The 27,991-nt window shown below is 39.0% G+C and overlaps 2 protein-coding genes across 12 annotated transcripts in view; both read left to right on the plus strand.

Moving 5' to 3' along the window:
- LOC122416897 (thyrotroph embryonic factor-like) overlaps window positions 1-16,228 on the plus strand; it is a 45,032-nt gene extending 28,804 nt beyond the window's left edge. For 7 of the 11 annotated variants that reach the window (XM_043430014.1, XM_043430015.1, XM_043430017.1 and 4 more), the window contains 5 exons: window positions 8,539-8,684; window positions 11,651-11,888; window positions 14,341-14,471; window positions 14,621-14,758; window positions 15,088-16,228. In XM_043430014.1, coding sequence (XP_043285949.1) covers window positions 8,539-8,684; window positions 11,651-11,888; window positions 14,341-14,471; window positions 14,621-14,758; window positions 15,088-15,174 — 740 coding nt within the window. In that variant the 3' untranslated portion in view covers window positions 15,175-16,228. The remainder of the gene's footprint in view (window positions 1-8,538; window positions 8,685-11,650; window positions 11,889-14,340; window positions 14,472-14,620; window positions 14,759-15,087) is intronic. The other 4 variants (XM_043430020.1, XM_043430025.1, XM_043430019.1 and 1 more) reach the window with 3 other exon arrangements.
- A 4,054-nt stretch (window positions 16,229-20,282) lies between these two features.
- Window positions 20,283-27,660, plus strand: LOC122417082 (juvenile hormone epoxide hydrolase 2-like). The gene is made up of 6 exons (XM_043430341.1): window positions 20,283-21,139; window positions 22,465-22,657; window positions 22,758-23,109; window positions 23,712-23,911; window positions 24,819-25,053; window positions 25,828-27,660. The coding sequence occupies exons 1-6, from the start codon at window positions 20,966-20,968 to the stop codon at window positions 26,066-26,068; spliced, it is 1,395 nt and encodes a 464-aa protein (XP_043286276.1). The 5' UTR covers window positions 20,283-20,965; the 3' UTR covers window positions 26,069-27,660.
- The last annotated feature ends 331 nt before the right edge of the window (window positions 27,661-27,991 follow it).

Consider the following 27,991-nt stretch of genomic DNA (forward strand, 5'->3'; position numbering starts at 1 on the left):
TCCAGAGAGAGAGAGAGAGAGAGAATGAGGCAGAGAAAGTTTGAAAGTGAATTGTACGACGAACCAGATTTTTCTGACCCACCTTTCCCCGAAAAACGACGTGCTTGAGATCGCGACCGAAAAGATTACTCGAGGATTATGACGTTTTCAGGATTTTTAGAGAAATTCGTCCCTGCGATCGCGTCTTATTCACCAGGTTTTTATCAAATTCGAAATGACGCTGAAGTTTCCAACGCTGGAGTCCATACGAAACGATCTAAAAAAACTCTCAAATAGTTCCAGTAAATCTCCAATTTTCTTCCCTGCCGAATTTCCAATTCGTTATTTTTCAAGCCACGCCAATAATTCGTTGAATAAAAAAATAATGAATTATCAATCTTTTTTTCGATCATTTCGTTCAACTCCAACTTCGTCGCTCGATGAATTTTTTTATAAAAATACAAAAAAAATCGACATCGATTTGGTTAAAAAAATCAAGTAATTCTTCAGCTGCTCCGATTTAACGGAAGTTTCGATCGTTCATTCGGCATAAAAGCATGCAGGAGGAAGTGCCCTCGTGAAAGTGATTATGCGGCTAATGATTTTGGATTGCAATGTAAAAAGGAATGAAAAATACGATGAAAATAAAAGATCCATCCGCTCGAGGCAACACTCAACTTCGGTTATTTATCAAAACAACTTTTTATATCTGGATTAATCTCTTTATAAATATGCCCGCGTTGATTTATCAGGATTGAGACGATTGCGGATATGTGTGCGAGGCGGTTTTACCCACAGGCGGCTCTCTCAGATTTCCGGTGAGAAATGGAAACGAGATTAGCGTAACTTTCGCTGCTGCTCGCGCCTTCGCGATTCCTGGGAATTTAATTCTCTTTCTCTCTCTCTCTCTCTCTTTTTCTTTTTTCTCAGCGAATTATGGAATTTTCCATGTTATTCCGGGTGTGCGTGCTGCGCATTTTTCATCGTTCTCCTCGAATAGCAACGAGCGCGGCGTGAGAGGGAAAAAATTTCAAGAATTTTAGGAACTCGCCGCATTCGTTTCTTCCGTTCCGCATAAAATGATCGGTCGAGCTTCGAGTTCCTTTTCAATTTATCGTTTCTCCCGAAAACGCTGTCGTAAGTTCGACAAAAACGAAAAATCGTCCAATTTTCGTTGGTCGTGTATAATGAAATGAATTTTTTTTTATTTTTTCGACAATAATCAAGTTTTTTAATCATCGAATGAAAAAAAATCACTCCATTCGAGATCTTCCACGACTAGACGCACTTTTTGCAACATGCTCGGTGTTACTGACCTACAACAATTGAATTCGCCTCTTTATTCATCGCGATAAATGGCTCTTACGGTACGTGAGAATTAGTAGCGAGGCACAAGCGGCCCGAGGCGAGGCGAGGGGAAGACCGCGTCGCTCTCCATTTTCGCCTCGTACACCCGGAATAATTATCGGATCGATGATTCTCGTGGAGAGAAAGTTGCGACGTAGGGCTCTCTGTCTCTTTTTCTGCTGACGGCCGCTCATTTCGATTGATACATACGAATGATTTTTTCCTCGATAAATATGACGAAAGGAGGGGCGGGGGGGGGGGGGGGGGGAGAAGGAAGAGAACGTTTGAAAAAGGAGGTTCGAAGTACCGATGAATAAACTAATGAAAAAAGATACGAAAAAAGAACGAAACTTTTGTGCACTGAGTGCGTTCGAAGGTCTCTGGGATAAAAAAGGAAAAGTGCGAAGACGCGGGTCAGGAACTGTGAATTTCCGCGTGCCTTCAGGAAGCTTTCGAGCTGCCACCAAACGACGAAGCGCGATGGCTCATTTGATTTCAGGATTTCTCGCGGAGGAGACCCGTCCAAGGTATTCGAAAGGCGAGAGTGATAAAAGAGTCCTGGCAGTGAATATTTGTCGAGTTTAAATAATCCATAAAAGTCAACATAATCAATTGTGAAAAATGAGCTTGTAATCCCCCGTTTTACGGCGCACGTAAACGCAGGTCCCCGGAAGCGCAACGTGCGGCAATTCTGACTTCATCTTTTCTGTTTTTTTCGTCTCTCCGTCTCTTTCTGTCTCAAGACGGGGAAAGTGGCTCGGGCAACTTTCACTGCCGCGACTATAACTTATGTATACATACAAACATACTCCGCGCTGGTGGCTCGCCCGATCGTGTATTTTCTCTCTCTCTCTTATTCTCCTTTTTTCCCATCGCGAGTTATCCCGCTCAGAAATAAAAGCGCGTTATGAGAATGTCCGCTATTTCCGTAATCCGAAGCAGGCTAAGAGCAAATTGTCACTCGCAGAACTCAACCCGCGATCGAATAATTCAATCTCGAAAGCCGATCTTGGGGCTGGCATGCTAAGAAATGTGTCGCTTCACGAAACTCTTTTCTGCTCGTCGTCATTCCGATTTCTGCGTTATCATTATTACGAGTTGATGCGATTGAATTATACTGTTCCAAACGTCGCAAAATAAGCGTTGACGCGATTTTACATAAAAACCGATTTTCCCATAGGTTTTAAGAATTTTAGGACTTTCCCGTGGCTCGCGAGCAATGGAGCAATCAAACTCCTTCCATACGTGACGTTTTTGGCTCCCGATAGCCTCCAGGCGCGACGGCCCAACTGCACCAAGTCGGAAAACATTCCTTCGAACAAATAGCACCAAATTGGATCCCGCTGGAATTGAAAATTAGTAGAAATAAAAGTCATCGCGATTTGGAAATCGTGCGACCGGCTCCGAATATATTTTTCACCAAGTCTCGTGAGAATTTTGAAAGTTTCGACCCAAATATCACATCCGCGTATTGAAAGGATGATTTTTTTTTGCATTTCCGAATGTTTAATTTTCCAGAAAAAAATGGAGAATCGTCGGCTCCTTTGGAGCGTTTAATCGTCATTATTTCAGTGCAATATTCATCCGAGTTCGTTTCGATTGAAAATTCGCTTGATTCTCTCCGTTATTTATTAGCGTGTGTGCTGGCAAAGACAAATTCCTCGTTGAACCGTGACGTTTCTATCAAGGATACGCGTATGAGATTACATCGCATAGCTACGCTCGGAGCTCTCGGGACACGAGAGCGCGGGAACGAAAGTGAATCCCTTGGATCAGCTCGAGAATCGATCGATCGATCTTTCTCTCAGTCGCAAAGCTCACAGTCTCATATTTCAGGCATGTGTGAGTATGTTTTCAACAAATGCTGCCGCCCTCTCTCCCGGGGAATCCCATGAAAGAATGGAGCGCGCGGGCAACGCGGAGCACGAACGGATTTACCGCAGACTCGCGCGTTCCTCCGCGCGCACGAATATTTCCACCGTTTGTTTGGAGATCTTACACATTAATGATTTTCTGCGTCCTTGGACTCGCGTCTATTTCGGCTCGGGACTCGCGTTTCTTTACCCATTTTGAGAGCCCGCCGCGGACTCCGCGCGCGGTTTCCAAGGTCGAGCTTCTGCTATTTTTTTATTGCATTCCCTCGGTTTTTCTCGAAACTTTCTCTCGATATTCTCCTGCCGGGCTGACCCATTTATTCGGGTGTCGGAAATAGAAAAATTTGTTTCCGCTGTGTCCGTGCGCGTGCATGTGCGAATTCGAAAAACGTTTGTATCCAAGGTGTCTAACGACTTGAAAAGCCATGAAAAACCTCAAATGTCATGAAATTACACTCAACCTTAAAAACGTCGTGAAAAGTCATGAATAATGATCATGAAACCTTATTTTTACGAGTTCTCTACAGTTTTCATTGTCATTTTTGTCTTTCCATTTGTTTTTTCTCCTTAAGCGAGATTCTACTCGTTTAACAGTTAATTTTAAATCTCTTCGTTCTCGAACTGCTCTATATTTTCTCAAAATTGTATTTTTTTTTCCAAAGTGAACAGCTCTGCGAAAGAAGGTAAAAATTTTATAATATTCGTTTATTTTTTGAATAGAAATATTTTTAATTCTGAAAATTAGCCACATTAAATAATTGACACGCACATTTTTCTACCAGCAAGTTATCTAATGTCATAAAAAAATCCATATTCCTTGCCCTGGAAACCCTCAGAAGTCATGAAATTCGAATTCGGTCGCTTCGTTCTCGGCATTTCTGCCCCCACTTTTTTTTTACTGGGTACAGAAAACCGTGCTTTTTCGAGGAAAAATGATTTCTCATATCGATTTCTTTGGTAGAAGGGCCTTGAGAATCGTCAACTCCGGTTCTGGGATCGAAAAGAGCTCGATTAGGCGCATTTATCGATGGAAATGAGTCCGACTCGAAGGCTTCCGGGTTCGCTGAAAGGGATCATCGCATTTCCAACGTGGTATTCGAGCCATTAGGCCGCCCCGAGCGGCGATCCGACGTCGTTGGGTCAAAACTTGCGGCGAGTCCTTCTGGGAAAACACGCGCGCCGCTCCGGTCTTTCTTTCGCTTCGAGTTGAAAGGGAGAGCAAGAGAGAAACTGAGGACGATGAGAACGAGTCGGAGCAGAGTTTGCCATGGAAACGAGAACCGCGCGGGCTCACCTTTTGTGCCTGCGTGATTCGTACGAGAGCACAGAATTATTGCGTCATTACTTATTATTCGAGGAGCCGGGAAGCGAAGGTGCGGCGGGGAATCTTTTACTTATTTTTCTCGCTCGCCACTTGTTCCCGCGGCTTCTCTTATCAGCTGCTTTTGTCGTTGGAAGAAAATTACTCGCGCCAGAGATATGCCACGGTGCTTCATGAAAATTTATACGGACGAAACTAATCGAGAGCAACTAAACGGCGGATTAGTTACGACCGAGTTACTTATTCTCGGCACGCTTCTCCTGCTTTTCCGTTACGATCGATCATGCAAAATATTGCAAGAATACTACGAAATTCGAGAGGCTTTCCGGCGAAACACTTTTCTTCGTTCGTTTCCACTTTTCGAGCACTTTTTCCATGATTTTTACAAGGTCGAAACGGAATGGAAACTGGTTTTTTTTACTTCGGATCGCGGTGACTCGATTCCTGTAAAACAACCTCCGATTTTCCTAATTTTTTTCAACTTTCCAATCGCTTTTACCAATCGCAGGACACAAAGGACCTTTCATTTGTTGGGTCCATCGAGAAGCTCTGAGCGATCGTTCCATCGAGCCCTTGACCGATTTCCACGTCCACAGCGCCGATAAATAATCTTTCGATTATTAAAAGTCGGCGAAAACATCCAGAGCGAATCCCGAATTGAATAACTTTGAAAAACAGATATCAAGAGGCCAGCGAGACCCCCAATTTTTGCATTTCGGAGTGAAATTCCATAAATCTCGGTTTCCGTCCTCCCAAAAGTGTGCGTAAAACGATCTATTTGCACCGTTCGCTCCTCCCAACGATCGAGAAAAGTGTCAAAAAGTGGAGAAACTTCGAGCAGCGAAAGAGCGATCGAGAGTCATTTTCTCGAAGGCCAAAAGTAAAGGCTCAGCGTTAAAAACAGACTCTCGGAGCAACGATCTCGAAAAATAGCTTCCAGTCGAATATTTACTCGTCAGTCGATTTCCGGAGTCTCGCGGAGACGCCTAAAAACTTGCAACGGTTCTGCAAAGCTTTCGGAGCGTCAGCAGTCCATTTGGAATTGCGAATTGGCACTAGCCTCGAGGAAAAAAACGTATGACGCCATTTTGGAACAAAAGGTCCCTCGTTCCGTGTCTATTAGTAGTGAAAAAGCGTTGCCGTAGTCGTAGTGAGCCCAGGGACACCGAACGTGCGGGGCTCGTCGACGTTATAATTTCACTTCGCCTAGTCATTCAAGCCCCACCTTGGTGCGCCTCGGTCTAGCCACGCTCGGACGTTCCATTCAATTGTTGCTAGCTCTAGCAACTGCAAATTCAAGGACGCACGACGACGACGACAATGCGCCGCGCGTTTACCTTACGACGATACAAAAGGGAAGGGAAAGGGGGGGGGGGCCCGGAGGGAGAACACGTAGTTAACCTCTCTTTCAAACCCATTGCCAACAAACACGTACAATTTATCGAATAAACAATCTAAAGCCGTACAAATTGTACCGATGGGAAAACCTGCCAGCGACGGAGCTCGACGGCGTCGAATTTCCCAGCATCACCGAACCGAGGAATCTTCAAATTTTCAATGAGAATTACGAATTTCCTGATTGGGTGGGGCTCAGTATGTCGAATAACTGAATTGTAGAACTGTCGATATTTCGAAATTTTTAAAGTTGTGACATCAGTTTGGAGAAAAATAAGTAATTCGAAATTCTTATTCCCGATCGACTATTCAGCAGATTGCATGTTTAATCAAAAATTTCTTCCTTGAATTCGTATTTACTCGAAAATATATATTTCGAAAGTTTTCATTTCGAATGCAATTTAAACAGACCATCCGAATGTCAAAAGTTCATATTTTCGAATTAAAAATGGAGAGTAATTGTTTTACAGACAGACCAGAATATAGAGTAGGAAAAAATCGAAAGTGAATTTTTCGAGCCTATAAAACTTAGATATGCGGAATAGCGATGGCTCGAAAAGGCGAAAGTCAAAATGGCGATGTTTAAAATTGGAGATCACCGGTCTGAGTAAGTGAGTGAGTGAGACGCGTGTATTTGGAGCTCCACTGTATTTCTTTATTTTGATCGATCGACTTTCTAACGTTTCGCTATTTTGACTGTTCGACTTTTTGGTGTTTCAGTATTTCAACCTCAGTAATATTTGATCTTTCGTTATTATATTTTCAAAATTGTAAATTTTCACAGTATCACTGACTGTAGTAATTTATGAATCGAAAGAGTGATAGTCGAGTTTTCGAAAAATCGATATTTTAGTCATCGTCCTATGGGCGATTGTTACATTCTATTTTAGATGTAAACGTGCTTCGAACCTTGCAGTTTCTGCTTTATTTATGTTCGGCATTCAAAGCTCTAGTCGAATCTACCTGTCTCCATATTATCATTCGAAGTTTATAAACTCGAGATTTTAGCTGTTCGAAATTTTAGTCATTCCAACATTTGATCCCCACCCTCCTGATTCACGAGAGGCTGGAGGGAAAAAAAATAATCAAGCAAAGTTTTACTTTGCACGAGTCTTCGAGATAATCGTGTTTCATTTCGTGGAAACCTCTGCGGCCACGGGGAGAATGATAATTTTCGAAAAAACTCAATCCTCTCGTGAATAATCCGATGGCGAAACGCTCGAAGGAGAAACTGGCCACTTTCGCTGTCGGATTTTTCGTCGTCCGCTCCGATCGAATGACCCCACTTTAACCCGTAGCGACGATACTGTTCCAGCACCCACGGAAATTCCGAGTGTCTGGAACTTCGAGCTTCCTTTCTTCAATTTCTCCATTTTTCTGTAACAAAACTTGATTTTTGAATTTTTTAAGTGATCCTAATCGATTACGGAGGAGCTGTCTCACCCCTTAAAAGTCTCGTCGTAAAATTAATCCCACACATTAGTATCGATGAAATAGAAACGTCGTGAAAAGTCCAAGTGCAAATTTGCGGCAGTCCGGTGAGTGCGTGACCTCGAAGGAGTCTCTGCGAGTCAAGTATATTTCTAAACACTTGAACATGTAGAAACAACTGCACGAGCGGGGGGAAATCGACCAATCTCGAGTGAAGATCGTCTCGAGCCGCTCTGCCTACGAAGTTGTATTTTTTAATACTCCGCGTCAAGACGCCGCCCCGTCTCTGGACAAAGCCCGCACAAATATTTGTTTATTTGCGATGAAACACGAAGCAAGTAAACGCTGAATCACGAATGTGAACATCCGGACCGTCGAATCGTACGATTCCGAAGAAAAAAGTCCTCAACGATTTTCCTTTGCGATGCACCGTTGACGAGAGATCGAGTCGTTTCCGTTGACAGCGAATCAGCCGCTCGGATGCGCCTTCGCAGCGGTGGGGACTCGCGCGCCCCGCCCACGTCCGCTCCCCGAGGGCCCCGATTGGCCCTCGCCAATCGATCGCTATCTCCGCACAGTTCGAGTCGGACTTTTGATACCGCCTGTATATATAACGAGAATCGTACTCACTCGGATCATTATAATCAATGTACATAGTCGTTGGTCGTCATCATCATCATCGCAGTCGGTGTAGCGTGTTATTTTCTCCGGTATCTGTCCAACATCGTGACGTGACAAGCATGCTCTCGTGGCCTTGACAGTCGACCCGCAACCATTCTCTCTCGTCGTCGCATCTCTCTCTCTCTCTCTCTCTTGAGTATACTTCCAAGTCGCGATCGTCCCGATATCACGGCGTTTTCCCCGTTCAATTAATCCTCCGTGTAAAAGCTACCGTGCTGGAATCTCTTGCACAAAATTATGGATTGTATCTAAAGATATGCAGAGGCGCTCGCGCACTGTACGATTGTCATATGCTTTTGTGATTTGTGTCAAAGTTTCTCGATGACAGTTTTTTCTCTTTGCGATAATGCGAGGCTTGGGAAAATAATAAATCAGTCTCAATCGAGCTTACGCTTGTCTACAGGTCGATTCACTTGTTTATTAAATTACAAAACTCGCAGTTTTTCACTGCCCACGGGCGTTTGTTCGGTCTGTTAACACTGCGACTCGTGTCGCTTTGTCTTTCTTCAGGGAAACAAAGTAAAGATGGACCCGAGGAGAAGAAGGACGCGGACGGTGAATTATGGGGCAACGTGGAAGCACAGGCCGCCTTCCTCGGTCCCAACCTTTGGGACAAAACGCTGCCCTACGATGCCGACCTGAAGGTATTGAATCATGTATGTACACAGTCGCGAGACGGTAAGCAGCGTTAAAGCCAATCATCAGTTGAACCCTCCCCCACTTTTCGATTGTCTCATTCGCTGGTGAATTTCCTTGCGTTTTATTCTCCTCGAAGAGTAACGAAATTTTTGCTCAAAGTATAAGTGCCTTGAATTCCAAGTGTGAGGCGAACATTAATCTCGAAAATCCAGCTTGAAAACTCGAGCTTTTTGCTAATAAAACCTTTTTCGCAATGAAGGTGAAAAAATCTCAAAAATCCTGCACCATTTTTTTAACAAGCGTGAGATATTGAGTCTTTTTTGCTTATCGATGCGAATCGCATCAGGCTGCTGTGTGTGCTTTCCGACTTGACCCAACTAACAAACGATGCGTCATGCGCGCCTTGTTTCATTCTTTTTTTTATTCCGCACTCTCATTTCCCTCCTTATCTCATTGCAATTCTTCCACCGTTTTCATCTCGAGATCGAGCGTCGCAGACAAGCCTATAATCTCGTTGCGCAATTAGCCCAGTCGCGGGTCAGTCAAATAAAAGGCCGAAATTTTGACGTCTGCAATTTTATTGCTCCAACCTTTAGGGGGAGTCACTGCTAGTCTAAATTCAAAATGGCGAACAATTTCCGCGCTTGCGGTAACCGCCATTTCAAATTTAAGAGGAAATTACTTCTGTTCGACATTTCGGTCATTTTTAACTTTTCGACAAAAATGGTAAGAGCTCGAGTCGTTGTAGATTTGATTCTCTGCTAATTAGTCTCTATAACTTTTGTCGAATTAAAGGGGAAAAATATGGTAAAGTCTAATTATCGAGTGATCTGGTTTATCATTCATTTTAGGACACAACTATACGGGAACGAAGTTGTAGAGAATAGAGTATTTTACACCATGTGAGAAAATATATAAAAATGCATGTTCATGATAGATTTCGTAAAAAGTAAACGAGAAACGTCAGTATTTATTCGTACAAATGCAATGTAAATATTATAATTCAATTTTAAAAATCGTCTTTTTTCATCTGTTTTTCAAATGTCTAAAACGCCATCCGCCATATTGGATTCCAACGTGACGTCACTCCGATAGTAAACAATCTAGATTCTTATCGTGCGCTCTGTGTTATTTTAAAATTTTACAGGTTATTATGCACGTTTGTGGAATTTTATCATTCATTTTATTAAAATCGCAGCATCGAAGACGGTTTTGTGAATGCAGAAAGTACAAATCTACCAATGGACACAACTTTTGTGGCATTTTAACACTTGTATTATTGCATTAAGGCACAAGCCACCAAATTATTTTCACGAATCTTGTTACTTGGTCTTTCGCAATCGTATTGGTCACTAACGGAGTGACGTCACAAACCGAAACAACACGGCAACTAGCGTTTCCGCGCGAAAATTGAAAATTATAAATAAAAAATAGTTTTTAAGATACTTTTCGGTCTTACAAAGTGGAAATAAAAATTCTATTGATTTATTGCGATCTCAGGATTACGTTGAAACAGTTTTCAAAAAAATGTGTGATACTCTATTGAATTTTCTACAATTTTGATCTCCACGACTTTGTTCCTTGAATCAATATTAAGGGTCCTACAATTACGATAAAGGTAACGAGTTGTTTGATGGGAGAGCAGCTGTTTTAAGAGTTCATACTTTACCACGTTTTTCGATTGTTTTCGAGAATGTTTTTGAACAGACGGAGATAACTCACCATAGCGAACTTTTCGGTATAGTTTTTCAAGGATATTCAAAAAGTATAAAAACATTTTTTTAATGCGAGAAATATTAATTTGTACATGCTTTAGGCGCAAAGTCTGATTGTCGAAATTTCTCAGCTGCGTACAAAGTGAAACTCTATATTTTTAGCGAGTTTGAAAAAAAAACTCTTCTAAAGAAGAATGTCACTTCGACGTGCTGTAAATATAGAATTTCGCAATTTTTTCGTGTTTTCGTAGGTTCATATGGAAAGAAAATATATGAAAATGGGGAAAAAATTGGAATTTATGTCGTAGACAATAATTACGATCTCCACGTTGTACGCAGCTGAGAAATTTCGACAATCAGACTTTGCGCATGAACCATGTACAAATGAGTATTTCTCACATGAAAAACAATGTTTTTGTACCCTTTAAAAAAACATTCCCGAAAACAATCGAACTTTTTTTGTTTTTACTTCCTAAAGCAGGGCCCCCTTAATTCGAAAATTGCAGACGTCGATTTACTCCGGGTTAAATAGATCGGAAGAGGGGAAAAAGGAGGAAGAGAAAACACAGAGAAACAATCATTTTTCCAAGAGCCTCGGTAGGATCAGCGAAAATTCGAAACTCCGCATCAACTCGTCGCGACACTTTCATCCTCCTCTTACGGTTCCTCATTTACCTCGTTTTTCATCACCGACAATTTTCAATGATTCCATTTTTCACGAATCCCTCGACGCAGCTCTCTTTGCCGGAAACACTGGACAATCGGAACGCGCTGTAATTTGGTTGCAACGCATGGGCGTTCGCGTATAATCTCGATCGCCCGGCGACGTATACGCGAGACTACTTTCTCCGGTTTGAACGAACCGGAGTGTATTATATCGCGCGCCCCTAAGAGATTTACGAACTTGTTCCGCGCGGAAGTTAGCCGCGAGTTGACTTTCTTCCGTCCCGTGTCAGGCTCCGCGAACAATTTATCTTGCGAGTCCTTTATCGCGTTTGAAAAGCAACGAAAAACGACGACGAATTTCCAGCGTGCACGGTTTTGTGGGCTACTCGCGTGGGCGGGCGATTCGTACGTGAAAGTTAACGCGTTTTTTCTGTGTTTCTCGTCGGAGAGTGAAACTTTGTCGTGGCTCGCAATCGCAATGGTCGATCATTCGAATGAAACCGTTGAAAAATATCGAGTGCAAATCCAAATTGAGAAGGTAAACGAGCAACTTTAGTCAGCTATTCGCTAATTCAACGCTTTTGTCTTCGAATCCGAAACAGTACGTGGACCTCGATGAATTCTTATCCGAGAATGGGATCCCGGTGGACGGCGTCGCGAGCAGCGGTCAAGGGACCATGCAGGCCAGCCAATTGCACAAGATCAACAGCGGCGAAGCCACCAGTCATCAGGGTCCGGCAGGCTTGCACCTTGAACCAGTCACCAAACGCGAGAGATCCCCATCGCCGAGCGAATGTTGCTCGCCCGACACCCTCAATCCACCCTCACCAGCAGACTCCAGTAAGTATTTACTCCCTTTATATTTGTGGATGCCGAGTTTGCGTGGAAAACACTTTTCAATAGTGTTTCGAAGACCGCGATTATCGAACAATCTGATTCACTTTTAAATCACTTTAAATTTTAGCTTGTCAGCTAAAATTCAAAAAGAGAAAAATAGAGTAGAGTCAATCAATCAAGTGCCCTTTGAAGGAAAAGAAAATTCAATGTTAAAAAAACTAATGCCAAAACAACGGCAGCTTATAGTTAGAGACTGGAAAAGATATTAAAAAAATGCTGAAAATTAAAATTTGCAAATTGCTACCTCAAGATGCTCAAGATGCACGATGCTCAAAGCTTACTCTATGAGGTGCTATATTTTTCATTTTGGCTTCCTTTTTTTAATAAAATTTTAACTTATTTATCGACTTTTAACTTTTCCAAATTAATTTCTAAAAAATTTGCAAATTGCTTCCTCAAGATGGTCAAGATGCACGATGCTCGAAAGCTTACTATGAGGTGTTATATTTTTCATTGGCTTCCTCATAGAGGAAGCTTTGAGCATCGTGCATCCTGACCATCTTGAGGAAGCAATTTGCAAATTTTAATTTGCAGCATTTTTTTTGTATACAAGGATATAATGTATTTTCTCTACCTTCTTTTACGAACTTTAATTTATCTCTTTGTTTAAATCCATAAAAAAAAACTGAATGACGAGCCATCAGAAAAACAGTTTGCAACTTTCAATTTTCATCGTTTTTCTATTTACACTGAAATTAAATAATTCCAACAACTTTGCTGGAAAGTATAGAGGAAGTACAAACTTATACACAATAGCTTACAAAATTTCTAAAAATTAAAGCGGTTAAACGATTTTTTGAAAAACTCATATTTTCGTAAAATTCAAAAAATCATAAAATTTAAACCGCTCAACCGATATTCCCCAAATTCAATACCAACCTTCCTATTATTATAGTGTATTTTTTATAAAAAAATATTATTAATAAATCTTAAAATTTTCGAAAGTTAGAGCGGCGACACCTTTTTTATGAAAATTTCAAAACCTCGTAGGATTCGTAATTTTTTACAAATTGTGATAAAATTACCAGAGAATGAAAAGCTTGTATGGATTAACATCTGTGCAAAACGGTAGCCCTGTATCTCAAATCGTTTTCGAGTTATAAGCGTTTGAATTTTGCAGTGCCATAACACACACACACACTCACACACCCGGATATTTTTTCTAGATATGATTTTTTGATGTTTTTAGACATTTTGAGCACATTGACATTGAAAACTGGAAAACAAAAATGTTCATCGTCACATAGTTTCCTCTATCGGGAAGCAAAAGGGCTCAAAATTAAAATCACCTTATTTTCAAAACAATGTTTTTGTCAACTCTACCATGTAAATCTTGAAATTATTCGCTATTGTATTATTTTTTATATTTGTGAGTTTCATTTTATTCCATATACGTATAAGTATAGCAAAAAATTTATAATTTTCTTTATTCACACTCGTCGTTCAAATTCGTTCACAAATTTGGATTTTTCTTCACTTTCATTTATAATTTTCGATTCATTCCCACACCTCGCACACTCATACAACCAATGATCTCGTCAAACGGCAATAAAGAAAACTTAGCTCGATTTTTTGTACGGTCGATCCCACGGTGGCTCTTAGAAATAATCCTGAAACTTGCTGATAGTGATTATATCGATGACCCACCTCGATAACGTTCCCGAGCGAAGAAAGCGAGCACGTGAAATCGAACCGCGATGAGAGGGCGATTCCCCTTCTGTGCGGATACAAATTTGGGAAAATCGGACAATCGTGTCGCTGTGTGCGACAAAGACACTCGCAATCTTTTGGACCAAAACGACGAGCTCACATATTATTTATTTTACTATTATTCATTGAATTTATTGATTCGTAAAATTGGCATTTAAGGAGGGTAGCTACATTCGTCAAAATAATAAGAAATTGATGAAATTTGGTGATAATGTTGTTCAACGTCAAGTGCGAAGACACAATTTTTTTCAAAATTTTCTTCAGCTTAGTTATCAAGTAATTACGCATTAAAGCAGATTTTTAGTGATCAATTACTCGATAACTGTACAGAAGAAAAATCTTTAAAAATTTGTATTCTCAAATTTGCCACTAAAGAATATGTTCAACAAATTTTATAAAATTCTTATAATTTTGAAATTTTTAATGTATTTAACATGGTTTAGCATGGCAACATTGTATCGTCGCTAGCCACCCTCCTTAATGATGAATTTCAATGAGTTAAATTGTAAACTTACAACGTAGATCGAAGCAAGATCAGAGAGCGGAAAAAGCATGAAAAACTTGGCATTCCCCTGGTCGAATATGGTCGAATAACTTTGTCAATTTAGCAATAAAATTAAAACGTTTGAAGAAGTATAAATGAGACGTTGAGAGTAACTGAAACAATGGATTTGTTTGTTTGCAGCGCTCTCGATGGCATCATCGGGGCGGGACTTTGATCCGAGAACCCGTGCTTTCTCTGACGAGGAGCTCAAGCCACAACCAATGATCAAGAAGTCACGGAAGCAGGTGAGAGCATCGCTATATTCCTCATTGGTTTGTATAAATTCATACAAAACTAAATAAACCTTAATCCAAAGCGTTGAAAAAAGAGGAAGCAATAACAACTCCGCGGTGACTTTATTCTTTGTTCTCGGTCTCGTGACGTCTCTCCCTCTGTTCAACTCTGGCTCGCCTCGCGACAGTTTGTTCCGGACGACTTGAAGGACGACAAATACTGGGCGCGTCGCAGGAAGAACAACATGGCGGCGAAGCGCTCGCGAGATGCACGCCGAATGAAGGAAAATCAGATCGCACTGAGAGCTGGATTTCTGGAGAAAGAGGCGAGTCTTTTATCCATCGTTTTCGAATTGACAGGCCTTCGGGACCGTCTCGCTGTCAGACTTTTCTTCACACTTTTGTCGGAGCGATGATAACTCGAAAAGAGAGCGAATAAATTTACAACCTTTTCTGTCTTGCCCGCGAATTTTTTTCTGACGGACGAAATGTAAAGTAGAAAAACAAATTTCCATCGAGCGGGGAAATTATTTTTAAAAGTACAAGTAGCGCCACCGCCGATTTTATTGTCAACCGTTTTGTAACCTCTTCAGCGTTGAATGTCCGTTAATCGTCAAGTGTTGAATTGAAATGACAAAGGATGATAATATTTCAGAACATGGGGCTGCGACAGGAGTTGGATCGGTTAAAGAACGAGAACATGTTGCTGCGAGACAAGCTGAGCAAGTACACGGACGTTTAACCTTGGCGAAGACTCGCGAAATCGACGAAAGTTGTATCGTGAATAATGTCATTTGGCCCTTGGATCGACGGAGGACACGTGTGTCGCGTATTTTTATCGAGTTGTCCGGGACGAGGGAGAGAATGAAAAAAAGAACAGAGATCAAGGACGTTTTGAGGTTAGAGAGCGAGCGAAAGAGACAGCGAAAGATTGAGAGTGTTAAGAAAATAAGTGAAAAGTCAAAAGCGAAGGATGAAAAGTGTAGAAAATATGTAGAGTAAAGAAATACCGGTAAAGCAGAGAAAAAGCGCAGCGGGGAGTTTTGGCCTTGAAAGGATCACCTTTGGTACCGATTTCCGTTTAGCTTCAGAAATAAGAAACACCTAAAACAAAAGAGGCGAAAATCCCCAGATCCGAGAAGCTCCCCTCACTTGTACATAGTTATATGTATAGTTAGATTATGTATAAAAGAATATGAAAACAAACAAACAAACAAACAAACAAAACAAAGAAACGACGAAGAGAATAATGAAAAAGAATTAAGTGCGCGTTAGTATCGCGTACGTGCATATGTGCCCGCCTAATATCGATTATATCACACAGTACGTCGTAGAGTACGAAAAAAAACAATGATTTTAAGAAACAAAGCAAAATATACAAATAACACAGAGATTTAAAAAATGAAGAAACAAGAAAAAATCGAAAAAAAATATAATGGAAACGAAATGAGTAATGAATTAACGATGAAAACAACACAGAAATAAGGACGACGAATAGATACCGGAAATGGTACTTGTTAGTGTACTACTTTTAGACGTATATACGAGAAAAACAGACACCACGAGGGTGGGTTGAAGAAATAGTGGAAGGATCATACAAAAGCGATGAAAATAGGGGAAAAAACCCACCTGACACGATTTCATCGGCGAGTCAAACGATACGGAGAGTTAATTAAATCGAGTAAATAACATTTTTTCAGCACACGTAAAAGCGCCCTCTTTCGGGACGACTTTTTAACGCGAAGTTAGGATTTGTACAAAGAAAGTATGGAGAATTTGGATGTTTTTCTTCTTTTTCTTTTCGTTTCTTTATTTTGGTTATTAGTAGAGCGGGGTGGCTCGTGACGAACCGACGTTTTCTGCGCACTTTATCCTCTCCTCAATCCCCCTTGGAATGACGCTGCTTCATTGGCAACCTGCGAAAAGATTCGAGTGTTTTTTACATTTTCTCATGCGGAGGAAGATTTTTTTCGGTATTTGAAAGTCCGGGTTATCGATCGATTCCGATTTTTCTCCGGTTATTAACCGTGCTCAAAATACTGAAATTTTTATTTATTTATTTATTCGTTCATCGCTGCCCCATTTTGCTCGTTTGATTCGTACTGTGCGATTTTTATGTCGAATATTATCGTTTTTTAAGATCTCCAAATCACTTACTACCGATGCGTCAATGTGGCAACACTGCAATAAATTATACCGAATTATTGCTTTTGCACGCCCTTTAAGGTATTCCTTTCACGAACCCCAAAAACCCTACAAAAATTGATTTTAATTTACAATAAAGTACAATTGCATCCAAATCGATTGACGAAATTTCAGATCAGGTTATCGATCATTTAATGAAGAATCAAATTGTTAAAAATCGTAAAATTTTCTTTCACGGATAGAAAATAAATGTAAGAAATTCGTAGCAACGATAAAAATAAAGGGTTATCGAATGTGTTTAAAAAAAATATCAACGATAGAAGTTGGAAAAATGGCAGAAGCAGAAGCTTTTCCCATATAACAGCGACTTCTCAGAGGTTAGGAATCAGTCCAAATTTCGAGTGCCCCAGTTGGCGACACCAAAAAATACGGTCCTGCGAAGGGAATACCTTAAATTGTTGCCCACTACCGTGATTTCAATGCTCGGCAAAAATCATTTCGAATAATCTCGAAACCACTGAAATTCCAATTAATCGAAACTTCTCTCTGGAAATGTTGGAGACGCCCTGATCCATTAACATTCGTCGAAAACTCATTGTTTCTCTTTTATAAATTTCGTTCTTTCGATAGCAGAGATTTTATCCCCCAAACTTCCCTCCAAATGTGTTAATATTCCTAGCGTATCCACTCGGTGATGGTTACAAAGTGATTCTAGTTTTTTTCTTCATTTCGTTTTTAAAACGTAGATCGAAAAGTATGTCAATTCTTATCGTTTTTTCCTCTCTTCTTCTTCTCCTTCTTTCTTCGACTCTTCCTTAATTCTTTCTCTTAGCTCAATAATTCTTGCGAATTAGTCGAATTGACGATTATATTGACACTCAAAGTGTGGCTCGAGCGTGCGAGTGTGTGCGTGCAATCGTGGAAATGTGATTGATGTGCGCGCGCGCGCGCGTGTATGTTTTTGTGTCCGTGCGTGCGCGTGGAAAGCGTCGAGTCTCTGCGAGAGACTTTTCGGCGTGGCTACTCGCCTGCGAGGATAAATATTATATTAAAAACAACAACAACAACATATGATCGAGAGAAAAAAATCACAGAGATATATAATGAATAAGAATAAATAGATAAGTCGCGGGGAGAAAGAGAAAAAAATCCTCGAAGCACGAGGCTCCATTCGCCCTCGTGTGCTCGAGCTATTTTTCTTTTTTTTTCTTCCTTTTTTTTAGCTTTTTCGGGCTGCTTAACACAGCACTAGCCGTCAATTTTTAAGTTTCTAGATGTTTATTTACCGTTTGACCGGAATAATGGTCCCATCAACGCAACGCAGTCGGGTGAGAGTAATAATAATTATTATTATTATTCAAATGTAACGAAAGAAAACACACAAGTTAATCGTTTCGTTATTTCCTGTCGTTTTTACAACCTTCTCGTCTTTGTATCGAAGCTTTTGTTTGGCCACCTCGGAACGAGCGATTTCACGCAGGGTATTTATATTTATACGTCCTTTTGGGATATATATTTGCGAAATGTTAAAAATTTGTGATTCCTCTTTCTGCCGTTTCTGGTGGAACTTTCAAAATTTTTCACACTCCCCCCCCCCCCTCTATTTTCACCAAATTTTATCCAATTTTTCTAACGCTTTTTCAAACGAGTGCAATAACATTTTCAAAGAGATTTAGCAGCCTCGTCGGTCGTTGGAGACTTCAATGGCCGATCGAGTATCCGAATTATTCTCAATTCATATCAATATTTGGCCCCGTTTTATTTCCTCGGTTTTTAATTTTTTAAGGGGAAATATTCGCCGACAACTGTCACTATATACTCCATCAATCGTTGCCGCATTCGAAATCGGCCTAATTTGTACAGATTTTTACGGAATCGAATTCAACGAGATCGGGTGAAATCGCTCTTAACTTTTTGCTCAATCGTCCTGACAAATCGTTTTGTCGATCCCAACTAATTCGGCGGTCTCAACGATCGGATTAAAAAAAGATAAAGTTTACTATCGATTGTAAACAGACGATGAAATATTTGCTCCTTTTTTAAAACGCCTCTGGCTCACCGGGATTCTCAATAACGAAAGGGCCAAATTACATTAAAATCAAGCATTCGGGACGATTGTAAGTATGCTCGTGCGTGCGTGAACGCGTGTGTGTCTGTGTACGGGTGCGCGTGAGTGTGTGATTTCTCTGCTCAAATCGATCAAAGCGGAGAATATACGGAATGAAAAATATAGTGAAAATAAAGAAAGATTGAGGAACGAGAAGAGATTATGAAAGCAAAGTTAAAGCAGCGGAGGTGAACAAATTATCCGATCCATAAATGTTAAACGATCGTGTCGAATTAATGAGAGAACGACGATGACTATACCAACACAAAAATAACTGTATAACATTTCGAAAGTATATGTATTTGTTATTGTTTTAATTGAATTTTATTGTTTTTATTTTATTCGATCTTCGAAGACCCATTATTTTAAAATAAAATCAGGAAAAAATTCAAATAAATCTTACGAATGGAGTATTTTCCGAACTTATCTGACAGCCCGAGTTTTCTCTTATCAGGCTCTATCTCAATCGAAGTTTGTTTAAACTGGAGCAAACGTACGACGAGAGAACGGTATTTTCCCTCGTACGGGCCATAGGATCTTCTATATCGTAATAATTATTTATTCTTACGAACATACGTAGCCATTTATTGTGAAGCGAGAATTCGATGAAAATTCATCTGTCATGCCAAAATAAGCGCAAATGAAATTCTGCTGTGTGCTGTAGTAAATTTCTTAACACTTTGGCGGATCGAGCTTGTGCTCGAGCTCCTCAAATTTTACTGTGTTCAACTGTTAATTTCGATTGTGAAAACACAGTACTAACCTTAGCGAAACGGCGTTAATAATTCTACTTTACGATTCATCGTCGAATCAACATCAATTTTACAATGTTTCCTCGGTGAAGTACGCAGGAAAAAATAACAAAGTTTAAACCTTCGTCAGAGCAAAATACCCAATTTAAGAAGGGTGACTACATTCGTCAAAATGATAAGAAATTGATTAAATTTCGTGATAATGTTCTTCAACATCAAGTGCGAAGACACAATTTTTTTCAAAATTTTCTTCTGCTTAGTTATCGAGTAATTACGCGTTAAAGCAGATTTCTTATGCCCGGAATGTATACCTGGAAACGCTATGCTTATACACGTGAACTTTAGTGATCGCAATTACTCGATAACTGTACAGAAGAAAAATCTTTAAAAATGTGTATTGTCAAATTTGGCACTAAAGAATATGTTGACCAAATTTGATTAAATTCTTATAATTTTGAAATTTTTAATGTATTTAACATGGTTTAGCATGGCAACATTGTATCGTCGATAGCCACCCTCCTTAAAAGTTTCTTTTCGGAATTGACTTGGAAATTGCAATGTTTTTGGCAAAAATCCCCAAAACGGGGGATTTCGAGTTCTTGCAATTTTACTATGCTCAACTGTAAAATAAGTAATTAAGAAATTTTAATTTGGAAAGGACACGAAAATTAAAACGTTTTTGGTAAAAACCTCCAAATGGGCGAATACTATGGCGGCATAGTAATTCCTACTATTTTTTTTTCTCCGTGTATTTCCACTGTCGTATTTGGTTTTTTGAATAGCCGTTTTTTCGAGTCCGGATCGAAATAAGTAGGGGATATTAGCATTTGAAAAGTATAAAAATGCTTGGTATCGAGTTCGAAAATAACGTTTGTGTGTTTTCGTTGTTTGCTTCGAAAACCACGTGCCTCTCGAAGGCGAAGGAAACCGGAAGCGTATCGAAACTTCGAAAGAGGTGGAAAAACGTTGTCGGGCAAAGACACCGGGAGAAACGATCTTATCGAGCGCCAACGATCGAAACTCTTTGACCCGAGACAGCTCTCAAAGGTTTTCGAGGACACTAAAAAAATCTCAAAAATGAAGTTTTTCTCGACCTTCCGTTGCATTCTTCGTCAACCCATTTCCAAAATATCGATTTTAGCGCGTGTCGCTATACTCGTTATCGAAAAACCGAAAGATTTATGTCGCTGCAAATATTTTTAACTTCGCGAAACTCCTTTTCCGTCGCATCGAACGCAGCCCACCAATTTTCGTGTTCTCAGTTCCTGGCAACTGAAAATCTGAAAAAATCGATTAAAGGGCCTTGCTCAAATGTGCAAACACGGCTTTTGGGCGGGCCTGTAATCCGTCGACTTCTGAGGCAGCCTGTAACGTTTGAGAACAGTAAGCCTCGGTTAAATTAGGCTACAACGCCGTACCACCAGACGAGATTCCTCGCAGTTCGTATCAGCTCGCAAGGCGTCAAACAACTTCGTGTTACTTCGCGAAGTACAAACATTGTTGCGTTTTGTCCCGTCATCCGCGATAAGATGAAAAGTTTAGCAATTGTTTTTCCACTCATACTTCTCTTTTACGTCGCTTATTCTTACAATTATGTTAAAAAAGTGGAGATACCGGAACTTCCGGAAATCTGGTGGGGACCCGGAAGTGAAGAAAAATCGGATACTTCCATAAGACCCTTCAAAATATCCTTCAGCCAAGAGGTAAATTGATAATCGTTCATCCATTGACTTCCGAATGGAAATTGAAAAAAAAAACTGATAAATTCGATCGTTTATAAACGTGAACATGAAAATATCCATATTTTTTCGATGGTGAGTGACAAAATTGGTCTTCCGAAGAAAAAACTTCGTGAAGGTGTGCTCCGGTGACTCGAAAAAGTCGTTTCATTCTTCTGCGAATTCATCATTCGTTGTCTAAAGTGAAAATTGAACGAACTTCGATGAGGAGACAAAATCGAATGAATTCAACTTTGTAAAATGATTTGTCACTCGGTTAAAAACAATTTGAACAAATTGAAAATCGAATGGTCGTTTGATCGATAAAAAAATTTGTGTTCGAAGGAGAAAAAGTGAAAATAAGACTATGAACGCCCCATTGAAAAGAATTTATATTCAAAATATATGCAATATGAAAAGTTTATTCCGTGTATATAAAAAATATATTTTTTGCAACTTTCATATATACAAATATTTGAACCATGCATTTATTTTATCAATGATTTTGCTGATTTCAGTATATTAATCATGTATTGCGTTGTTATTAACGATATATATTTTTTTTTTAATATCAAATATACATTTTTGATAAATAGATATGATCATTTTTAAGATTTTTAGACAACGTTAAGCATGTAACCTTAAAGTAGTATGTAAACATCAAAAACATATATTTTTCGACTGAACCACGTTTTTCTATAATCAAGATGGTATACTAAAGGAAATGGAACCAGTATATTATTTGACACTTGAACGTAAAGTCTTTGTGAACCATCATCTTAAAACTGAGGCAAAAAATGGACACTTTTTTACCTTTATAAGGCTCGTTCTCGTGACCTCGAGCACTTAGAGAGTTGAAATTTGGTATTTGAGAATAGTTTTTGAGGTAGTTCGAAGTACCCAAGTTTGAGCAAAATCGAAAGAGCCCTCACGAGAAATAGGGCGAAATTCAATGGATCTACTCATATATATATTTCATGTGAAAAATAATGTATTTCATGTTTATCAAAAATGTATATTTAATATAAATAAAATATATCGTTAATGACAACACAATGCATGATTAATATACTGAAATCAGCAAAATCATCGATAAAATAAATGCATGGTTCAAATATTTGTATATATGAAAGTTGCAAAAAATATATTTTTTATATACGCGGAATATACTTTTCATACTGCATATATTTTGAATATAAATTCTTTTCTGTTGGGAGAAATATTTTCGGTTATTCGCAACGATAATTATGCGTTGGTTTATTTCGTCTTCAACAATGGCCGATGCGATCTTGATTTTGAACCCTTTTTAGGACATAACCGACCTGAGATCACGTTTGAAAAGAACGAGACAATTTCCAGCTGCGCTGGAAGGAACCGGTTGGAGTTACGGCGTTGATGGAAGCTATTTGCCCATAATTCTTCAACATTGGTACGAAAAGTATGACTTCGCAAAGCGCGAAGCTTACCTCAATCGTTACCCACAATTCTTGACGAACGTTCAAGGTAACGCCGAGGCGAATTGGAGCGTCACGACGCTTCAATTGATCGTTTAATTACGGCTGCTCAGGAAAAATTAACAAAATCTTTTCGATTCGAATTCAAGGCTTGGACATTCATTACGTGCACGCAAAACCGCAAAATGTCACTTCGAACAAGCGGCTTTTGCCGTTGCTGTTGCAGCACGGTTGGCCGGGCTCGGTCGTTGAGTTTCATAAGATTTTGCCCATTCTGACAACACCTCGTGACGAATATGATTTTGTATTCGAGGTTGTCGCGCCCTCCCTTCCGGGTTTCGGCTTTTCGAGCTCAGCCGTCAGACCTGGACTCGGAAGCCCTCAAATGGCCGTCGTTCTCAAAAACCTCATGCTGAGAATCGGCTTCGACAAATTTTACACTCAGGGCGGTGACTGGGGCGCCATCATCACGGCTCATCTCGCTGCTTTGTTCCCCCAACAGTGAGCGCAATCGCATTTATTCTTCTTACATTTCTTATGTCAAAATAAAAATCGTCGCGGTGAATGTCACATTGGAGTTTTGAATAATTCAAAAAAAGCTCAAAATTCAAAGCAAATAGCACGCTCAATTCTACTCTTTTTTGGCTATCCAATCGCGTCAATACTTTTTCAAATAAATTCGCCAAATTTTTGATATCTCCAAGTGATTTGAAAAAAATTGAAAAACATTTTCTCCGATTTTCAATCAATTTTTGTGGGAAAATCATTCATTTTCGTTTGGGATTATTTTCACTGGGGAAATGGAATCGATGCTGAACTTTCGAATTCTTTTGTCAACCTTCAAATGACGAAGGTCATTGAAAAATCGCAGCGACAAACTGTTAAAGTTTTTAACACGGAAAAATTCCAAAAATTTCTTTGCTTCTTTTGGAGATCCTGAAGTAATGAAAAAAAAAAAAAAATTGTAAAAGATAAAAACGTTTTTTCAAGCTCACATTTGCTGTTGATTCATTCAAGTTTCAGACAATTTAAGTTTTTGCGAAGTTTTTATTTGTGCACGAAATTGAAAGCAATCAATTAACTTGCGACGATTCTTTCGACAGTGTTTTGGGCGTGCATTCGAACATGTGCGTTGTTCTGAGCTCGAACGTCTTATTGAAAACTGCGTTATACGCAATTGCGCCTTCGTTGGCAGTGGCAAAAGAAGACGAAAGTTTGATGTATCCATTGAAGGGAAAATTAATGCGGCACGTCGAAGAGACCGGATACTTCCATATTCAAGCCACGAAACCAGACACTGTGGGTACGTACGAAATCGCTGAAATAAACCATCGAGGCAACCGACTGTGCACGAGGAATTATAAATCGCTTCATTAGCTTTGTATTCCGATGGAGCAGTACTTACGTTGTTTTTTCGGCAATTTCTCCTCGTGCAAAAATCATGGAAAATTCTCGAAACTGAATCACGTCGGTGGAGTCTCGTGAAACGTGATAAAAGCAGTTTTGTTTAGCGAATAAAAGTTTTCGAAATAAAATTCCGCCGAAGCTCGATTCTTTAAGGCTTTTGTATATTTTTATATCATTTTGACGAAATCGAAATGTACGAAATTCACATGATACTTCAGCAAATGTAGCTTTTATTTAATTTTCAGCTTCACGTTACATCGAAAAATTCAAACGATGCAAAAACGGAATAAAATCTCAGGCAAAACGCCATTTTTCATATTTTTATTGTTTTATTCAACTTTCATGAACTCAAACGATGAAAATTGGAAACAAAATTTCAATAAAAACGTCACGTTTCCAAATTTTTATAGCTCTACATTGTTGTAAAGAATTGGAACGATTCAAATTCAAAATGAAATGCCGCCAATTGTGATTTTTTCACATTTTTATAGTTTAAAATGACTTTAAAAATTCCAACAATTAAAAATCTAAATAAAAATCCAACCGAAACGCGATTCTTTCAAATTTCTATAGTTTTACGTTATTTTCTACAATCGAATCATTGAAAATTCTAATGTCGAAGGCTTCTAAGGAATCTCGATAAATTTGCGTACTAAAAATCTTATTTTCCAAGCGCATTTCAACGGGAACATATTTGCTAGTCAAAAACCCGTAACGTAAAAACTTTGAGAACGTAGAAAAAGGAAATTTTTCGTACATTGTTCTCAAGATTGTTACCAATCGAACGTTTCTTCATTTTCCAGGAATCGGGTTGATCGATTCCCCCGCAGGATTGGCCGCTTACATTCTCGAAAAGTTTTCCACAGCAACGAACGGGACGTACAGATTCAGGGCGGACGGTGGTTTGTTTGAAAAATTCGAGGCTGACGAACTGATCGACAATTTGATGATGTACTGGATACCCAGAAGCATGACGACCGCCATGAGAATATATGCGGAAACGTTCAACATGAAAACCCGCAGCCTCGGGATCGATTCGTGCGTTTAGTAGCGAAAATTATTTTCATATCCTTTAAGGGGGGGGTTCTGCTTTAAAAAGTCAAAAAAATCGATTGTTCTCGGCAATGTTTTTGCATAGACTGAAATAACTCAGCATAGCGAACTGTTCGGTGTAGTTTCAAAGATATTTCAAGGGCACAAAAACATTTTTTTCGTGTGAGAAATACCAATCTGTGCGCAAAATCTGATTGTCGAAATTTCTCAGCTGCGTACAACGTGGAGACCGTAATTATTGTTTGCAACGAAAATTCCAAAATTTTTTTTTCATTCTCATATAATTTCCTTCCATACGAACCTACGAAAACCCGAAAAACAGCGAAATTCTATATTTACAGGACGTTGAAGTGATATTCTTTTTTTTAGAAGCGTTTTTCTTTCAAACTCGCTAAAAATATAGAATTTCGCGATTTTTTCGGGTTTTTACAGGTTCATAGGAAAGGAAAATGTATGAAAATGGAAAAAAACTTTGGAATTTTTGTTGCAGACAATAATTACGATCTCCACAATGTACGCGGCTGAAAAATTTCGACAATCAGAATTTGCGCTTAAACCATGTACAAATTAGTATTTTTCTCATGAAAAAAATGTTTTTGTATGTTTTAAATATCCTTGAAGCTATACCGAAAAGTTCGTGACGCAGCGTTATTTCCGTTTATCGTAAAAACATTCTCGAAAACAGTCGATTTTTTTAAATATTGTAAAGCAGGACCCCCTTAAATGCACGAGCGTGGAAAAAAATTTCCTCTGTTGCAGGGTCCCGATCAACGTTCCGAGCGCTTGTGCCCAATTTCCTAACGAGATTATTCACCAACCGATGGAATTTTTGAAAGATCGGTTCAAAAATTTATTACGCGCTACGAGGATGCCGAGGGGAGGGCATTTTGCGGCGATGGAGGAGCCGGAGTTATTGGCCAACGATATTTTCGAGTCCGTCGATGAAATGGAGAAATTTAGGAAAAATTTGGAAAATGAGAAAGTTTGTGACGAACTTTGAATCTCAAGGTCAACTAACTTTCATTTTTTCTTCAATTCTCGATTCGAAAATTCCACCTCGAAATTCGTCACCGAAATTTTAATTCTTCAAGAATTATTCAACCTTGGAGAGTAATGAAAAACTCTAATTTTCAACTATCTTTACTTTCCTCGAACGCACCTTATTTTGAAATTGATTAAATATTTTTCAAACTTTCCGGAAAAAAAAACTTCCAACCCACCATCGATTTTTATAAATCTATCGCAGTCGGTAATGCGAGCAACGTCTTTACCGACATCAACTTTACCAACAGTATTGACTCGTTCCGCCGTCGCCGCGCTCGCAGCAATAATTTTTTTCCTGCAATCTATTCGTTAGTAAAAAATCATCACCCACTAATTAAGAGCAGAGCATTTTTGCTCTTATCTTTGAAATTGTTGGCAAACGAATTAGTGTGAATGAGAATAAAATATTGCAAATGAATACAACGTTATTGCATCTTTATCGTTATCTTTTCAATAATTGAAGACGTTTGCACTTTAGTTTGACTTCCTTATATTGACTCTAATTTCATGAGCATATCAACCGTTGGTAAATTTTATGAAAATGATGGAAATAATATTGGCGAATAAATTAGTTATCAAGTTTTATAATAAATTGAATAAATTAAGAATTTTCTATTCGACCATCATTTTTCGACGAGTTACGAACGTTGTGAATAGAGTTGATTGCTACTTTTTAAATATTGCACTGTCTACGACAATTTTATTCGAAAATTTAAAAAAATAATGATTCAATAAAAAATACAAAACTGGGGAATGGATGGAAGTTTTGGTGGTCAAGAATTATTTTGTGGAATAAAAATTCTATGAATGCGTGATTGATTATAATTTTTTTTCAATATATCACCAAATTTTTTAATAAGTTTTGAAAAAGACTGTTTAAAAATGGAATTTTGTCATTTGAGAGTGGTCAGAATTTCTCGCTTCGCAACGGTTTGTTGTTTTCAAACATTACTCGACGCATTTGACTGTAGATAAAGCACATGACGACGCTAATATCGCTCTTGATATCTGTGCGATGATAATAGTGGGTGTTGCGTAACGAGGAAAAAAAACAAAGAAACGAATGTTATTATCGATGAGAAGGCGTAACTGTGACTTGGCGCTTCGCATCAAGGTACGCGCTGAGACGCCCGCACGATCTCGCGGATCGCTAATACTCCGCAACAAATATAATTATTGATGAAGCGACGAACGGGTTTTTTATGAATCAATTAAAAACAAAGTATCACAGGCGCGACCTTCGACAGTCAAGGAGTTTCGGTACAGGCGATACAATGTTGCCATGCTAAACCATGCTAAAAACATAAAAAATTTCAAAAAGTTGAGAATTTTATAAAATTTGGTGAACATATTCTTTAGTGCCAAATTTGACAATACAAATTTTTCAAGATTTTTCTTCTACACAGTTATCGAGTAATTGATCACTAAAGTTCACGTGTATAAACACATAGCGTTTCCATATGTATAGTAGGGTGGCCGCAATTCAGGTCACTTTTTTTTGCAAATTCCTTCGCGGAAACATCATCAACATCAAAAAAAAAAATAAAAGTGCACCAAATTTGAATGCGCTAGGAGAATTTAAACAGGTGTCACCGAAGAGTTGAAGTTTTAAATGCAAAACACGTGTATTTATCAAACTTGTTACTTAATTATTATCTGCTTCCCATAATAATGACGATAGAAATTTGAAATTTGGCCCACTTGTTGTTCATATTAAACGGTACGAAAAAGAATTTTTTCAGATTTTTCCAAAGATTATTTCCGTGATTTTTACCGTTACAAAGATAACCATATTTTTGATTTTTTTAGTACTTTGATCACGGTCAATCGAAGCATTTTTAAGGTAAGAGTCGCGCGACTCTATGGTCAAATGACTATT

The sequence above is a fragment of the Venturia canescens genome, chromosome 10 (assembly GCF_019457755.1).
Source record: "Venturia canescens isolate UGA chromosome 10, ASM1945775v1, whole genome shotgun sequence".
Classification (NCBI taxonomy): Eukaryota; Metazoa; Arthropoda; class Insecta; order Hymenoptera; family Ichneumonidae; genus Venturia; species Venturia canescens.

Excerpts from the sequence above, each read along its gene's own strand:
- LOC122417082 (XM_043430341.1), top strand. The coding sequence starts at position 20,966 with ATGAAAAGTTTAGCAATTGTTTTTCCACTCATACTTCTCTTTTACGTC. Across the intron at positions 21,140-22,464 it reads AAATATCCTTCAGCCAAGAG|GACATAACCGACCTGAGATC; the intron begins GTAAATTGATAA and ends AACCCTTTTTAG. Across the intron at positions 23,912-24,818 it reads CACGAAACCAGACACTGTGG|GAATCGGGTTGATCGATTCC; the intron begins GTACGTACGAAA and ends TTCATTTTCCAG.